General features: G+C 46.5%; 1 protein-coding gene across 6 annotated transcripts in view; it reads right to left on the bottom strand.

Moving 5' to 3' along the window:
- Rhobtb1 (Rho related BTB domain containing 1) overlaps positions 1-17,069 on the bottom strand; it is a 129,585-nt gene that overhangs the window by 15,994 nt on the left and 96,522 nt on the right. For all 6 annotated transcript variants that reach the window (XM_029482899.1, XM_021173633.2, XM_021173636.2 and 3 more), the window contains 3 exons: positions 8,973-9,158; positions 4,608-5,578; positions 2,662-2,780 (listed from right to left, as the gene is read on the bottom strand). In XM_029482899.1, the coding sequence (XP_029338759.1) occupies positions 2,662-2,780; positions 4,608-5,578; positions 8,973-9,158 (1,276 nt within the window). The remainder of the gene's footprint in view (positions 1-2,661; positions 2,781-4,607; positions 5,579-8,972; positions 9,159-17,069) is intronic.

Below are 17,069 nucleotides of genomic sequence, written 5' to 3'. Positions count from 1 at the left end.
TCAGGGGGTAAGTCAGCCTTCCCCAGGACAAAACAGACTTAAAATGATGATCTAGAATGACTGGGAAGATGGTTTCCACAATCAAGAGCACTGGCTGCTCTAAACAGAGGACCGGAGTTTGATTGCCAGCACCCACACAATGGCTGGCACCAGCCTGCAACTCCAGTTCTACGGGATCTAACCTAGACATCACATGCAGGTAAAACAGTCATATACAAAAAAAGTGAAAATAAATCTAGAAAAAAAAATAAAGAAACCTTTAAAAAGATGACTTAGAAAGGCTAATGTTCAATAATAAGGATAGAGCCAAGTCCTTCCTGGAAGACATGGTGAGCATTTCACGCGTGAGGCTCAGTTCTCTGTGTAACCACTGCCGCCTCCCTGTCTTTGATTAGAAGATGAGCTGGCAGCTTCTCCAGAGCCCGTTACAGGAGGAGCACCCTTACCTCACAGTGAGAGAACTTAAGGGTAGTGACAGCATTTGCTGGACACTGCATATGCTCCAGGCATAGCATGCACACTTCCATGTTTAGCCTGCTCTTGGGAGCACTCTCTCTTGCCATTCTTGTCTAATAGATGAAGGAGGTTTAAAGAAGGCTGGCTGCTGGCCCAGGTCACAGTCACACTGAGATAAACAGTCCATGAACACCTCTTATGGTCTCTTAGAAACAGTGAAAAGAGGCAGGGGTGGGGTGGGGTGGAAATGTCAATGGGGTTGTTAGGGATCATAAGATTTTGATGACATGGGGTTGTGATCTGCCCCCCACCCCCATCCCTGCCCAGGGGCAGTAATCTCTGCCCTGTGCTAAGTTTTAGCTTCAGTCCTCAGAGGGGAGAGCTAGGGCTGAGTCCTTCTAGAACCCCGTTGAACAGGTGGCTGCTTTTCCTGCCTGGGTCACTCACCACATAAGGCATGTGTGTGCTCACATGTGTGCTGCTAGGTTTTGCTTTGTTCACCTCCACTGCACATGTTAATCTGGAGCGATTAGAGTCCCTTCTGTGAAGGGATAAAGGGGATTAGCGTTCCTCTCCTTGGGTCAGTGCAGACACTGTTGCTCTGTGACTGGGGTCTTGACCTTGATCATCAGGCTTTACTTAGCAAAACAACACTGTAAGCTGGTGTGGAGGGGCTAGAAGGATAAAGGGCCCACATCAGAAAATGCCAGTCACCTCAGGTTAGATGGAGGGGGAGGTACCCCAATCTTTCCTGTAAGAAGGCTAGACTCCAGTCAGCATCAATGCTGACCAAGACTATGGTGAATAGCATGGACTAAGTGCTCAGGAATTACTTCGTAAACACAGGCTCTAACACACCTCACAACCCAATCTGGGTCACGACTGAATGCTTTACCAAGGGAGACTCAGAATGCAGAAGTCACTTGCTCCAGGTCACCCAGCTTGGGGGTGAAGAGTTGTCTTGGGTCACAGGGCCCCTTCTCTGGGTAGCTTCCATGCAATTGAATACCCATACCTTTGAGCACACATGAGGGAGACTTAGCAAAAGCTGCAGGGCTGTTTTCTGGGGTCTGATTCAGCAGCAGCTGTGGTTTGTTCTGGAAGGAGGAGGATGGCCCAGTGACCTTCTCAGCTTCCGCCATTCCTGGCTTGTGACTCTAGGATTCTGTTTCCCTACTTGGAGAGGGAAATGTGGGCTCCTGGGGCACTGCGGGAGTCCTCCGTGCTCCCCCTGGGAGCACCCCTTTTAAAAAGTTAGCCTTTGTTTTCAGTATTCCTTTTGAAAAGTTGGAAGAGATGCTGAAATAAGCATCCCAGCCCTTAAGGACAATAAACTTTATGGGGTGTCCCCTGGGTTAGTGTGTGTGCGCGCACGCACGCACGCACACATGGGAAGATGCTAAGGAATACTGCAAAACTCAACAGAAGTCCTCGCCCCACCTATACTTTGTTAGAAGTGTTTGAATGGAATTATTTTTTTTTTCCCAGCAGTGTTTGTAGAAAGATGAAGACAGTGTTTTGTTTTGTTTTTTTTTACAAGAATCCCTGAGACAATCTAAAAGTCTTTTTTGGGGGGGAGGGGGTAGGACCAGTCTGCTTTTGCTGGACCCATGCACTTTGAAAAGGGTGTCCAATGCCGTGAACACTCACCCGTTTCCTTACACACACGCACACATGCACATACACTCAGACACACTCACATACATAAACCCCACTCCTAGCCCACCAGCAAGGTGGGAAAATCTGCGTTTGGCCTCCAGGGCTGTGGCTCTCCTGGACCTCAGGGATCACTAGGTATATGCACCAGGTTGCAGACGACACGCCCGAGGCTGAAAGACTGGGTTGGGTAAGGTCTCCTGCCTGGTTAAGGATGGCGCTGGTCCTCCATTGACTAAAGATATGTTTACTTCCCCAAACTTCTAGAAGACAGGATCTTATACTTGCTTTTGATAGTATCTCGCCTGTGGACTTGTGCTAGGAAGTATGACTGGCCATGACTCTTTAGCAGAAGAAAGGTGTGACAATGCACCCTGGCACTCTCACATGAGTGACTGACCACCTACCATCCTTCATGACTGCAGACACAGCAAGTGTCTACACAGCAAGTCTCAAGCTAAAGAACAGCCCTCGGAACTCTTTCATGGAAGCTGGCAAAGGGGAACCATCTGGGCTACTTAAAACCTTCTGGGCTTCCACCTGACGTACCTCACGGTTGGAGCTTTCCACAAAGGAACCCCCAAACATGGCCGCCATCCACTCACAGCTACAGATCAGCAGCGGCTTGTGGGCGCTGATGGCTCCATCATCCAAGGTAAATGTCACGTCTGCCAAGGAGCAAGGGAACAAGACTGTGAGCCAGCTTTGCCAGGGGTTTCACCCAGCCTTCTGCTCTGGGCACATCCAGTAGCTGGTGTCTCTCAAGTTCTCTTCCAGGCCTACCAGTCCTACCTCAATCCATATATTTGGCATATCCAGCTCCCACATCGAGTATACACTGGAACATTGTACACAGGATCACAACACAAATTCTCAGAGCCAGAAAGTAGCAGAAAGGAGAGGATTATCTTCTTGTGTTTTCCCTTTTGGGTTTGTATGGCTTTTGACACATATACACATATGTAATGTCAACCCTGGTGCAGGGCTTACGAGTTTAAATGTGAAATTCACATATGTTTCATAGGTACCCTGTATACATATCCTGCAAGCATTTTCAATCAACTCAAGACATGGCTCAGTGCTTAATTTACTCTTAAGTTGTCTTTTTTTTTTTTTTTTTAATTAGCATCCATGATTGTGTCTGGGTCACTGTGCCCAGTGCTTGAAATAAATGTTTCCACTTTGATTTTTGTCCTGTCAGGACAGGCATGAAGTTTACTACATGCTGACGCTCAAAAAGATGGAAATTGGAACATTTTGGGTCTTGGATTTTTCAGGCTAGGGATGGATGGTTGGCATATACAAGCCTTGTTCATCTATCTCTTATTACTGGTTGGTCACGTGTGTCCTAGGTATATAGCTGTCTCTCTGTCTCTCTCCTTCTGTGTGTGTATGTGCACATGCATACAAGCATTAAGTGAAGGTTATGGATCACTTCATTCCCAATTTATTATGAAATGTCTAACAACTGCAACACTCTAAGGATGTGTGCGTGATTTATTGTAGCTAAGAAAACAGAATACCCTTCCTATGCCACCTATTATCCATCTCAGATGTCTCAGTTACCCCTGAGGGACATGACGGGGCTTCTCTTCCATACATGGATCCTAGGAGAACCCCCACTCCCGCCCCCGCCCCCCTCTTGTCTGGCCTTGTCTGGGCAAGCTAGAGAGGAGTCAGTCAGCTTTCATGGATGTCTACCAGTTAATCTAGTACCTATTCACAAACACATTCTTTTCAGCAACATTCTGGGCTGCTTCCACACCATGGCAACCAATGTTTGTAGTAAATGTTGCTCCTTGCTTTGAGATGAACCGGGTGACTCAGTCCCTGTTCTTGTGGAATTCCACGGCAGGGATTATGGAAGACAAACATGAGCTCAGGAGGGAAGCTTTTACTGAGGAGTCTGCTTCTTTCTCCCCCTCCCCCCGCACTCCCCCTTACATACCAGGATAAAGATTTTAGAATAAAAATAGTGTATATGTATTAGACAGAGCGATGGGAAGGTCAGTACATCAGACTGGAGGCAGTCTCCAGAGAGCTTGTTTGTGGAAGGACACTGAGGGCTGTGCATGACATAGTTATCCAAGATGGAAGAAGAAAGACCAGAGCCCAGGAGTTCAAGGGCAGAAAATAGACCAGGTGTTGTCACATCATCGGCTAAACGCCCCTGCACCCCTCCCCTCCTCGTGCCTCTCTCCAGGAGGCCTGCTCTATCCTGTGACTACTTAAGGTTCAGGGACTAGGTTTCTGTAGTGACAAGGCTTGGCGTCTTGTCCTCACCCATGCCGTTTAACTGACTTAGTGATCTGACCCCTCAGGTCCTTGTTTCTCAACCTCTGCAAGGTGGAAAGATCACCTCTCAGGTCTGAAAAGCGACTAACTAGCAAAGGTAAAGTTGATCCCTACTGTCTTTATCAGTTCTCCCGCCCCGCCCCGCCCCGCCCCCACCCCATCCCTCAAAGGCCACCATGGATCCTTGGGGCCCTGCTCACCTGAGAAGGTGCCCTTGCTGAGACATTCTTTGATCCGATTGGCTTTCCGGACGTGGAAGGCTTTTGTGATCTCCTGGTTCATAAAGGCCTCCTTGTTCATGATATTCTCTACCATCATCCTCAGATCAAACATCTCCAGGACCTCGGCCATCTGAGCCAGCCCCAGCAGATCTTTCTCCTTTTCGTCCAGCTGCCCAGAGTAGAGGAATCTCAGCAAGGTCCGGAAAGGGCCTGACTGCATCGATGGGTCCAGCCTGACCACGGTCACTGGGCCCACCCGCTTGGAAATGGGGTTGACCCGCACCTCCCTGTGCATGCTGACAAACCCCTTGCTCCAGCCGGACAGGGTGTGTCCCTCGGAACCCAAGGCTTCCATCTGCAAAGCCAAACTCTCAGGCAGGTCCTGGCCTGAAGACGCTCCTGGGTCAGCCTGAGGGGTCCTCTGGGGGCCCTCCTTCCCTTCCTCGGCTGATCCAAGACTCTGCGTCCGCCCCTGAAAATCCCTGTACAGCACCTCCTCACCAGCTCCTCCACCCCAACCCGGGGATTCTTCACACTCCATTAAAAAAAGGTCGTAGAATTTGGAAGAAGAGGTAGCGAGGTAAATGCGGTGCGCAAAGATGTGCTCCTGGTCATGGAGAATGAAGAGGACGTCGGCGCACAGGGGGTTGTCCAGTAAACAGGCAGCATCGCTTGTCCCCGCAGACGGACACTCGGGGACCTTGATGACCGGGGGAGGAGCTTTCGGAGGTAGGAAGGGCGCCTGAAGCAGAGGCTTCTGGACTTTTTTCAAGTGGGATTTCCAGAACTGCAGGTGCCGGCGGGAGATGAGGGCTGCTCGTATGGCATTGTCAAACACGTCCTTGATGCCAAACTGGTCAAACACGCTGGTCTCGTAGTACGGGATGCCAAGTTCCTTTGCTACCTCGCGGCCTTTTTCTGGGGGCAAAATGTCACCTCTCTTTATGGGCCTGAAAAAGGAAAATTAAGTAAATACATACAATCAGATTTCTTTGAAGGGGGGAAAAACGAAGAAGAGTGTCTAAGTTCCCAAAAGAATTGTACAATTAAAATCCCATGCACTTCTTACATTTTTGTGTTTAAAATTCTGTAAGGCTCTTAAAAATTCATAATCAATGGTCACTCCAAGATAACAGATTATGGTGATAGTAAAACATACTGTTAGTAGTAATGGTAATGGTGGCAATACAAGTATTGGCTTTTGTTATCTATGTGATGCTGAGCAAGCAGTCTAACCTCTTTCTTTTTCTCTTTCTTTCTTTCTTTCTTTCTTTCTTTCTTTCTTTTCTTTTCTTTTTTTTTTTTTTTCGAGACAGGGTTTCTCTGTGTAGCCCTGGCTGTCCTGGAACTCACTCTGTAGACCAGGCTGGCCGCGAACTCAGAAATCCACCTGCCTCTGCCTCCCAAGTGCTGGGATTAAAGGTGTGTGCCACCACCATCACCGCCCAGCAGTCTAACCTCTTTTAAGCCTTTATTTTCCATCTTCAATACAGGTATAACAACCCGGGCAAACATGGGCCCCTTAAAGAAGAGGCTTAAACAGGATAATAAGTACACTCAGCATTGTTTTCAGTAGATGGGAAACGCTTGATAAAACTTATCACTCCTAAGCCCGGTGGTGGCTCACGCCTTTAGTCCCAGCACTCCAGAGGCAGGCGGACCTCTGAGTTTGAGGCCAGCCTGGTGCACAGAGTGGGTTCCAGGATAGCCAGGGCTACATAGATATCTCAAAACAAAACAAAACAAAACAAAAGTTATCACTGCCATGTCTGTCTTTATTATCACATTTCATTTTTTTATAACTTTAAAATGTACCCACATCGACTATCTGGGAGTTCTGTGAAGCACTATTTCATTCTGTAGTGAGAAGAAACAGGCAAGAAGTTCAATCACCTAGAGCACATATACAAGCTACTAGAAACTTCTACTAAGTGGTTAATATCCAGACTTCCCAACTCTTGGTTCAGTGATCCACATTCAGTGGCTTCGAAAGTCTCTCTCTTGGATTCATGAATCCTTCTTCTGTATTTCCTCCCGCTTCTTTCCATCTGCCCCTATCAGCCTTTTCTTTGGACTGGTACCCAAGTCTCCTAGCTGGCCTCGCCTCAGGATCTGCATTTAGAGCTCAGAGTTCCTTCACTGCAAGGAGTGTTAAAATAACATGGGTAAGGCTCAGCCAGCAACTCTTGTCAATTTCTCCTGTTTCCACAAAGCCAGTGGAACAGAGCCCTCGCCCTTTTGGTCTGGCGCACAAAACTCATTTACAATTTAATCAAACCCAGGAAGGCCAACGTAAGCAGCCTGGTGCTGGGCTTATGATAATAGCAGGGAGAAATTCCAGAACAGACCAGATGCGATTTGCTACAATTCTTCCAGAAACACAACCCTCCGAGTCTGACAAGTGCTCCTGGAGATTGACCTTTTAAACACTTTGCCTTTGATGCCAAAAGTCATATGCTTCCCAGGCCCTGGCCCAGGGGGACAATGACAAGACTGGATGGAATTTGGATTTGAAGACCTGGACTGAGGGAGAGAAGGAGGGAGGAATGGAGGGAGGGAGGGCACACCTCAGGGTGCTGACAAGGGTGGAAAGATACAGGGAAGAAGGTCCAACTTTAAGGCTCTTTCTGTGGGCCTTAGTTGATCTTTGTCCTTGGGGCTGGCTTGAAATTTGCTAATTGATTAACCGGAAGCTTACGGCTAATACCCTGCTTCATGGAATCTCTAAGTTGTTCTATAGAAAGGACTGTTCTGTCAGCTGTGTGGACAGCTCTACTAACCTCTTTTCCGTCACCCCCACACCTGGGTGACTCTGGACATTCCATTCTTAGTCCATACATGTTAGAACAGAGGGGTTGGGCTGACTGAATGTGATCTGTTCTTGTGAATTTTATCCAGGATGCACCAGAAAGCACCAGAAGTGATCTAAGACTGCCCCATATGCCATTGCCTTGACAGCATACAAAGTGGGACCCAGAGTAGGTTTTTATGATATGCCAACTAGGTTAACACCGAAGCAAGGCGTTGCTATCAGGATTCGGTGGGAATTTTGCTCTTCAGCAGAGGATATGGGTACGAAGCAGACACAGTGGTTTTATACAAGAGTAACTTCTGAGAGCACAGATTTTAAAAGCTATACTGATTTATGTACATTATGAATATGGGTGTTTTGTCTGCATGTACACTCTAGGAGGGGGCATGAAATTTCATGGGACTACAGTTACAGGCGGTTGTGAGCCACCATGTGGGTGCTGGGAATTAAACTCAGGACCTCTGGAAGAACAGCCGGTGTTCTTAACCACTGAGCCCTATTTTTTTTTTTTCTTTTTCTTTTTAAAAGTCTGACACTTTGCTAATATATGGAACTAGATGCATAAAAAAAGCCATGTTCACTTTATTTATTTATTTATTTGCAAATATAATTGCACATGACTTTTTTAGGTGCTTTGCTCCTTTTTGAGGCAGGGATTCATTGGGCAGCCCTGGCTGACCTCGAACTTGCTTCATAGACCAGGTTGGCCTCAAACTCATGGAGATCCACGTGCCTCTGCTTCTCAAGTGCTGGGCTACAGGTGAGTCTCATCATGTTCAGAGCCACCTGATTTTTAAGCAAAACCGGACGCTGGCCGAGGTCTAGTGCTATGGGCCTGAAGTCCCCTTGGGAGGCTGAGGCAGGAGGATCACAAGTTCAATAAACCTGACCTATGCTACAGAGTAAGCTAAGGGCCAGCCTAAGAAATTTAGTCGGACCTCCCCTCCCCACCCCCAACCTCCCCATCCCCGGCTTGAAATAAAGAGTGAGGAGAGGACTGGAAAGGATGCTCAGTGGTAGAACGTCTACTTAGAATGTGGAAGGCCTTAGGTTCCCTCTCCAGTACTGCACAAAATGTTAGAAATCAGAAAAATACTAGCAATACCAAAAACAATCTAGACATGGTTGTGGGAATGAAAGGTCGTCTTTGTTAGTGTGCAATACTGGCCTAAACTGGCGCTGACCATGCTGAACGTTTGCTTACTTTACTCTAAGTAGGCACAATTGCAAGAATGCGACTATTTTGGGTGACTGACATTTTGTATAGGACTCTATTCAAATACAGTACTTTATCTAAAGCACTACCATACTCCCCATTTCCTACTATGAAACTTCTCCCAAGCACTGGCCAGCCATTTTATGAATCTGGATGGGGACATAGTAGCTTCAGGATGAATGGCTGACTGAGTTTGCTAAAGCTTACGGCTCATAGGTGTAGCCTCCCCGGTGACCAATGAAAAAGTGGAGGTGTCTGTCTGTAAAGCTCTGTTTCCTCACCCAGGAGCCAGCCACAGGTGGGGTCCTCAGCTTACCTTGCTAAGGGGCGTCTGGCCCGGTTAACGGCCTCCAGGTCGGCGTAGCGGAGGTCTAGCTGGCAACCAACCAGGACGACGGGCGTTCGAGGGCAAAAGTGCTTGATTTCTTGATACCACATGGTTTTCACATGATTTAGGGAGTTGGGGTTCGCGATGCTAAAGCAGAGGACCACAACATCGGACCTGAAAGGCAACCGCGGAAGAGGCTCACACGTGTCTGGCTAGCCCTCACAGTCCATCTCTCTTCTCCCGCTTATTTAAGGCTGTCATGTCACAGTTAAAATACTATTTGAAACCAGGGCTGGATATTAAACCCATCTATATGAGTCATACAGACAGCCTGCTAAGCCCCCCACCCCCACCCCCATTCCAGCCCCAACACGGCCACGAGGCTTTTTCACATCTTACTGTGGAATGTGGATGCTCCCAGGATCCTCTGTGAAGTGTCTCCCCCCACCCCCCAGCCCCCCAGAGATGGTCACCCAGAGTAGTTCAGTCCTTGAATTCCCAACATGCCGGAACTATTTCTGCTCTCGAGAAATAGTTGCAAGATGAGAGGAAACGATAGACTACCTTTCACCCACTTAATAAAACACAAAAGGCGAAGATGACCCGACCCAATGAGAGAAGCAAACAGCTGGTGAGGAGGTCCACGGTATTTGCCGCATGGCGCCAGCAAATACAAAGAAGGATGTCGGCCCTTCTTGCCCACGCACACAGATCCAAAGCACAACCCCTTTCTTATCTGCTTCCAAACAGAGACAAAACCTGACTTGGCAGGACTTTGGTCTTTTTTTTTTTTCAAAACTAGGTGTAAAGAAAACGAAGTAGATCGAGGGCCGATAAGGTCAGATAATACTGGAAGCAGCCCCCTCCCATGTTACAGGTGATCCACAAGGGTCCATGGGAAAGAGAATCAAGAAAGGAAAGGCTTCCGCTGAAAACCGAAGACAGGAGCTTCTATTTTGACACTCTAACCTATAGGTCTAGAAGTCAAAGAACTGTTGTGTAAGACAGGCTGTTCTGATATGGTGCTTGATGGTGGGTGGCAGGCAGGGGTGTAACCCCCCTTCTATGTTAAAAATGTGCTGACTGACGATTCTTTTTTAATTTTTTTTTTTTTTTTTTTTTTTTTTTTTTTTTTTTTTAGAACAGCCAGGCAGGGGAATTGAGAACAGGAAAGGTTATTCTCAGGGAGTTGAGGCTTTCTTACTAATAGACTCATGGCTTTTATGAGATGTTAATTTATGGCCTTTGTAGTTTATGTAATCGGAAGAATCAAGTCTATGAATTAAAAACCCTTCTTAAATCATTAATGAGTTCTTCTTCCTACATATCAATGGGGGCAAACAAATATATGCAGGCAGTCGTAAAAGTTCTAAAAATAATCATTTGCAATGCAGGGCTCGGCGGGGTACTTTCATTAAAAGTGATTTTCAAGTCGAGTCTTTTTGTGTGTGTATTTGCCCACTCCGGGGGAGTGGGGGTGGGTGGGGGGACTGCACCAGACATAGCAAACGCAAGTGTCCTAAGAATAAGATGTTCTCGAATTACACAAGGAAAGCCAGGACTCAATGCAGATTAATGCTCTGCATGTTTAGGATAATCTCAAGCATCCTAATTGAGTAAATAAAGATGGTATCAATGGTTTCTGGATGCCAGTATGTGCAGAAATACATGGAAAGATATAAATGGAAAGGAGAGGCAGCTTGTCTTTGACATTCTGATTTAACTACTCAGTCTTACTCCCAATCAGCATAAATAACAGTATCCAGTAACATGGAGAATGTTTTGAATATTAGAAAAAAAAACTTAAAAAAAAAAAAACAGGCTTAGCTTTCTGTTATTCACCTTCCTGTTTATGTTGGGTATCGAATGAAGTCTGGCTTTTTCCTGGATCATAAAATAAAGCCACCACAGGATATTTGGCATACTGAGAATAACGTGTGGTTCAGCATCTCAGACAGAGAATAAAGCAAATGCATCCATTGTCAAAATTGAGGGATCCTTTGTGTGTGTGTGTGTGTGTGTGTGTGTGTGTGTATGTATCTGTTGTGTATTTATTATAATTGGAGCCATCAATTTCCACGTTAGGGCATGCAGCTGTGAGGAGTCATCCTAAGAACTTCATTTCTGTGGCAGACATGTAACTAAACGTCAACGCTACCACCTCATTTTCATGAGGTAGCAAAGTGAGGTTTTGAAATTCCAGCTGGCTTGGTTGCCAAGGTAACCTTGAGACCACTCATGCCATGAAACACATAGGAGTTACTATCCAGATGACCCAACAGTCAAGCCCAGGCAGGACCTGGAGTGGGGGTGGGGGGTGGGATGGTAGCGGACAGATGGAATCTTCTGATAGCAGCACAATTCTGCAACACAATGCAGGTCCAGAGGCACCAGTGTCTTACCATGTCACTCTGGCATCTAAATGTTTGAAATCTGTGGGGGAACTGGGGAGAAGATCCAGTGTTCTGAAGATATGTTGCCTCAAAATTGAAGGGTAATTTGAATAGGGAATAGCACTATCATTGATGTTAAATTAAAATAACCTGGTGAATCAAAATTTTTATGTGTATCTTAGGATAAAGTTTTCCTTTTCTCTTTTCTTCTTGCCTAACCTGTGTGAACTCTATTCCCATTATCCCGCACTGAAGCCAGTTAAAAGTGAGATTAAGGTTTAACTATTCACTCGCTTGTGTTTAACCCAAGTTGATCTAAATACAAACACGGGAGAAGCCCGGTGTGTGCTCTCAGCAGAATTTTCTTGGAAGGTCTTCTTGTCCAATGGACAAATTCCAATAGAGGCTGAGAATGTTCAGAGAGATAGGGCTGTGGACAGAGATGCCTCTCACGCCTCTTCCCCAAAAACCCCTCTCCTAACTGGCAATATGTCAGCATTCTTCTGTGGTCTAAGCACCCACTGAAGTCAAGTCACTATTTAGATAACACCATTTATTCCTTCTAGATTCCCAGTCCCCTCCCCCATTTTTTTTTTTTAACTAGTTCAGAAGGCAGGAGATGGGCAGCTAAAAATATTTCCAGTTTTGGGCAGGATTCCAAGGAGTTTAGAGATATGCATTCCTGCATGGGGGCTGCACAGTGTCTGACATAAACCCGTATTTTAAAATGCCTCCCCTACAGAAGATAAAGAGGAGAGAGAGAGAGACAGCTTCTAGAAGTTCTGTCTCCGTGGCTCTGTTACTGTTTTGTTCTGTTTTGTTTTGTTTCAGTTTGGAGAGTGGGTTTAAAAATAATTGCGGAGGGTGTGAGATTCGCAGACTTGGCGGGGTATGGGTTGTCTGGAAATGACCTCAGGGTCTATTTCAGTTGTAGAAAGAATGGTAGGACTTAAATGGAATTCTCCAGCTTACCTGGGGTTGGAAACCCCGGGAATTTGTAGACAAAGCCCTGGGTGTATTGAGCTTTAAACTCCCAAATTTTGAGTAGTGAGAAGATGCGCGGGGGGTGAGGGGGCGGAATTCAATACATATTGTATTGATTTTTATTTTGAAAATTATGATTGGGATAAGTGGACTTATTAAACAAAGTCAGAAACACACACACACATACTCAGAGGCTAGGAATACATCCTTCTGTTCATTGGCACACTGAATATGTGTGTGTGTGTGTGTGTGTGTGTGTGAGAGTGTGTGTGTCTATCGGTGTGTTTAAGGGGAAAAAAACCCCAATTTCTTGTTCCTAAAAAAGAAATATCAGCATATTTCTCTTGGGCACTAGCACATCAAATAATGTCTACAAGGTAATATTGTGATTGTTTTCAATCCAAATTGGTCTGAAGTCAATGTTAGAGCAATTGGGTGTGTCTAGCCTCAGAAAAGAGAGACGGGAATGGGAGAGGGACCAAGTTACTGAAGACTGTAGGGGCTGAGGTCAACCTTGGTTGTCTCTGTTTGTACGTTAAATAAACCCATATATAATGTTTCCCCAGTCTTCCTTTGGGGGAAACACTGGGCAAAGATAGGATTTCTGTGAAGGATTGCTAGAGATGCCTGGGGAAAGTGTGCATGCATGTAAAGCCTGGGCTAATCTTTGTTGAAGAATTAAAGAAATCCGAGAAAAGCTACCCTTTCCACATACCTTGTCTGGAGCCAGACTCAACAGCGGTCTCAAAAGCTGTGTTTATAAGTATAGGGAAGTGGTGGGAACAGACTGGAGAAGCCTCCAGAAGCTTAAAGGCAGTGGTTGTTAGGAATGCAATTTCTAAGTCCTTTCCTATCACAGAGGGTTCCCTGTCTCTGCTGGGCCCATCAGCCTTGCTACAGGTGTCATGCTGAGGGGACTCTGGGCCTGGGTTTCCTTATCCAGTTAAGTGAAAGAAAACTACCCCCCCCCCCGTCCCCCAACGTCTTTTATCTAAAAACATCATGTCAGACCTATTTGACAGGCAAGGCAAACAAAAGCATCTTCCTCCAGGCATCCAGGATGTAGGGAGTCAGTAGGGTGGCCACATGCCCTTCTCCAGTGTGCTCAGCTCAGGGTGGATCTTGTGCAAGACTAACATTCAAACTTTAGAAGAAGCCCCACGCCGTATTTTCCTAAGCTCTGTATTGGACCTCCATCTTCTCATTGTCTATATATTTTCTTGAGACTTTTTATTCTGTGTTCAGTATAAGCTATCATTGCCTCTACCTACTTAACTTTTCTAGGAGGGACCTCCTCCCCACCCCCGTGATCTTTACGTAGGTAGGGGGTCATAATCATAGCCAAACAGGCTTTCTTTGCCAGTATATAGGAATCTGACTCTAGCCAAGATTGAAGCAAGGAGATCCTGACTTCCATTCATGGGCCTTTGAGCTCCTGCTCCCCACCGATAACTGAGGTAGGTTCTTTCCAGCAACATTTCCGAACCATTCACATTGACCACACACCTCTCATGCATTATACTTTGACAGTGTTATGCAAACAGACACATTTTGGGACAGCGCGGGGAACATGGTGGAGGGTTTGGAGCATGTGGCCCTGGGTTTTAGTAGGGGTGCAGCCTGGGTATATGAGATGCGGAGGGAGTTGTCAGAGATGGTGCACACGACGGGGCTGGAGATGGATGGCTGAGGAAGCTTGAACTCATGGAGGATGGACAGGCCTGTTGGGGGCGCGGGGGGAGCGCCTGGTTGGGAGATCTGGGGAGAGCAGGGCTGAACCATGCAGGACCCCAGATGTGAGCGGAGAAATCAAGCCAATACTTTACCAAGAGCAGTGAGGCTTCTTTAAGTACAGATGTTATGTGGGGGAAACTGTCAAAACATCCTGAAATATATCCAGATTTGGGAGCAATTAGCATGCGTGGACTACTTCTTCTTCCGAGACTGTCAATGCAGTTTTACCAGGACGTGACTGTTGTTAAATCGGCTCCCTCCACCCAACAGAAATTTGGCTAAAACAAGGCATGCTCTTAAGAGTGGGCAAGTAGCATCCATAGCCCACCAGTGTTACCAGGGGCTGCAGACAACGGTAGAGTTTCAAAGATGGCCAGTTCCTCCACCCTCGTACACATGGTACATCAGTTAATGGCCATACCAACCAAAGTGGTCTCTATTATCACAGTTAATCTTGATCACTACTGAGGATTTAGAACAGCCTGCTGCACACACCTTTAGCTGTGCCAGTAAGAGCAGGTCTCTGAGTTTAGTTGGGGGGAGGGAGGAGACCCACCCTGAATATGGATGAGGACTGGGGCCCCAAACCAAATAAACCAGAGAAAACGAGCTGAACACCAGCACTCATCTCTGTCACCTGACTGTAGACATTCTTGTCGCCACAGTTTGAGCTGCCACAAAGTTGCCATGGCAGACTGTGTCTCCAGACTGTGAACCCAATCAGACCCTTCCTCTGTTAAGTTAGTTTCTGTCAGTAGTTTTGTCGATGCAGACAGAAAGAGGCAAATGCAGCTACCATCGATCAGACCCCTGTCCCCTCACCCCCACGACTTGTTCTACAGAGGTGGTCTTCACTTCATGCAGTCGTTACCAGAAGCAGAATGAGTGAATACCCATCAGCCGATTACAACAAATGGTCTCAACAGCTTCACTTAATGCCCGTCTGACAGACCAAAACAACCAAACCAAACCAAACCAAACCAAACCAAACCAAACCAAACCAAACCAAACCAAAAACCTCCTTGATTGATTGGCAGGGGGAGGGAAGCTGAAGCAATGGCGTCTCCCAACTCCCAACTTTTTTGCTCTCCAGTCCCCTTTTCTTTTCCTCAAAGCTAAAACCCAGAGAAGCATGCTTCCTGTGCTGGGTGGTAAAGTCAGCAGCAGATCCAGGAAGTCCTCTGTGTCTTGGCTGTGCTGGTGGGAAGTCTCTGGGATTAATGGCCAGAACTCTTAGGAGGTGAAACTGTCAACCAGCCACCTTTTCTGAGCATGATACAAAAGCGAGATTTTTGTCTAGGTTTCTCAGCAATCCTCTTGAGTCTGTGTGGTCCACGGGGCTTGCTTGGTGCCTCATCCTGTGTCCATGGGCAGTTATCTCACCATTCCTTCCATATATAGCAGTGAGTGACAGCCCACTGCATACCAGGCTCTCATGGAGACATTGGGGACAACTGTCCTGGCTGTCTATCTTTTATTTATTTATTTATTTATTTATTTATTTATTTATTTATATCATGCCTGCCCAGTGGAGGATAGGCACAGCTAGAAACAGAGAACTGGATGCTAGGTAAAGAGCCAATCAGAGCATGGAACAGAGGAAGGGGGCGGGGGCAGAGCTGCTCTAGGTGAGATCTTTGGGGTTGAAGGTCCAGAAATAACTGAAGGAAGGGAGGGGCCACACATGCTGCTGTGGGTACAGAAGAGTTCAAAGCCACAGTTAGGGCAAAGATGAGGCCCCAAGGCAAGATACTTCCCTGAGGAAAGAGGCACATTGCTAGTGTACAGTGGGGAGGAGGAAGACAGAGAGGAAGCAGAACCACAGAGAGGCTGAGGTGGGAGGACTCTTAGGGGTGGGTGGCTTTGACTTTTGCGGAGCGGGTGGAGTATACTTTCTAGTTGAACGAGCTAGTCTCATTGTTAGGATAGTTATCTGGTTAAACAGGTGATGGAGTGCCCAAGGGTCAGGGGTCAGGAAGGGAAAGTTCAAGGAAAAATCAGGGGACGGGAGAAGAGGCAGAACCCAAGGTTGGTGGTGACATCCTCACTTGGCCTTGGGAGGAGAACACAGTGCAGGCGATATGGGGGACTGCAGAAGGTTGTGCCGACATGGCTTGCATGGCCAGGTCCAGGATGGGACCAAGTGGCACAAACATATGTCTGGCTTTTACTCAGCAGGCTTACCATAGCACTGTTATAATGTGTGCTGCTAACTGTTGACAGTGCAAGGAGCTAGCCCATTTTCAGGATTCCCCACACCGTGTTTACTAGATTGATTTTTTTTTTATCTCATTAAAAGACCTGTGAGGTACCCAAGAACACATTACTACGGGTACACAGATGTCTGAGACTCTGAGTCTAAAAGAAACGAAACTAGGCTAATGAAGTCAGGCAGGGGATCGGCTGGAGTTTTTGTAAGGAATGAGAACAGAATGTGAGTCGTTACAATTCTTCAGACGATTGTTCCTGGAAGCCCGCCATGGCATGTCTTGGGGACATGAGCAGAGGTTAGCCAGTTAATAAGCTTTCTTAAAAATTACTTGAATTCGTCTGATAAATCTGTTGGCTGCTTTCCTAACTCTGGAGGAACAATGACTGCTTCCAGGAGTGAGATTTTCTCCAGAAGCCAAAGAAGTATAAAGAAAGGGAGCAGGTTGTTTTTTGGATTAATTCTAGATTACAACTTGCCCTCAATTACAAAGACTATCTTGCTTTTAAACACACACAAACACACATATACATACATTACAGACAGACCATCTTGCTTTTAAACACACATATTCAAACACACACACCACAGGCAGACATACAACACACACACACACACAGGCACACACACATATACCACAGGTAGACAGTCAGAGAGACAGACACACAAAAACCACATATACCACAGACAGGCACACACAAATATACACAGCCATATGCCACACACACACACACCTCACACACACACAAAACATACACAGACATA

This window comes from Mus caroli, chromosome 10 (genome assembly GCF_900094665.2).
Source record: "Mus caroli chromosome 10, CAROLI_EIJ_v1.1, whole genome shotgun sequence".
Taxonomy (NCBI): Eukaryota; Metazoa; Chordata; class Mammalia; order Rodentia; family Muridae; genus Mus; species Mus caroli.
Note: the sequence above shows the minus strand (reverse complement) of the source record. Positions and strands in the feature narration are given on the sequence as shown.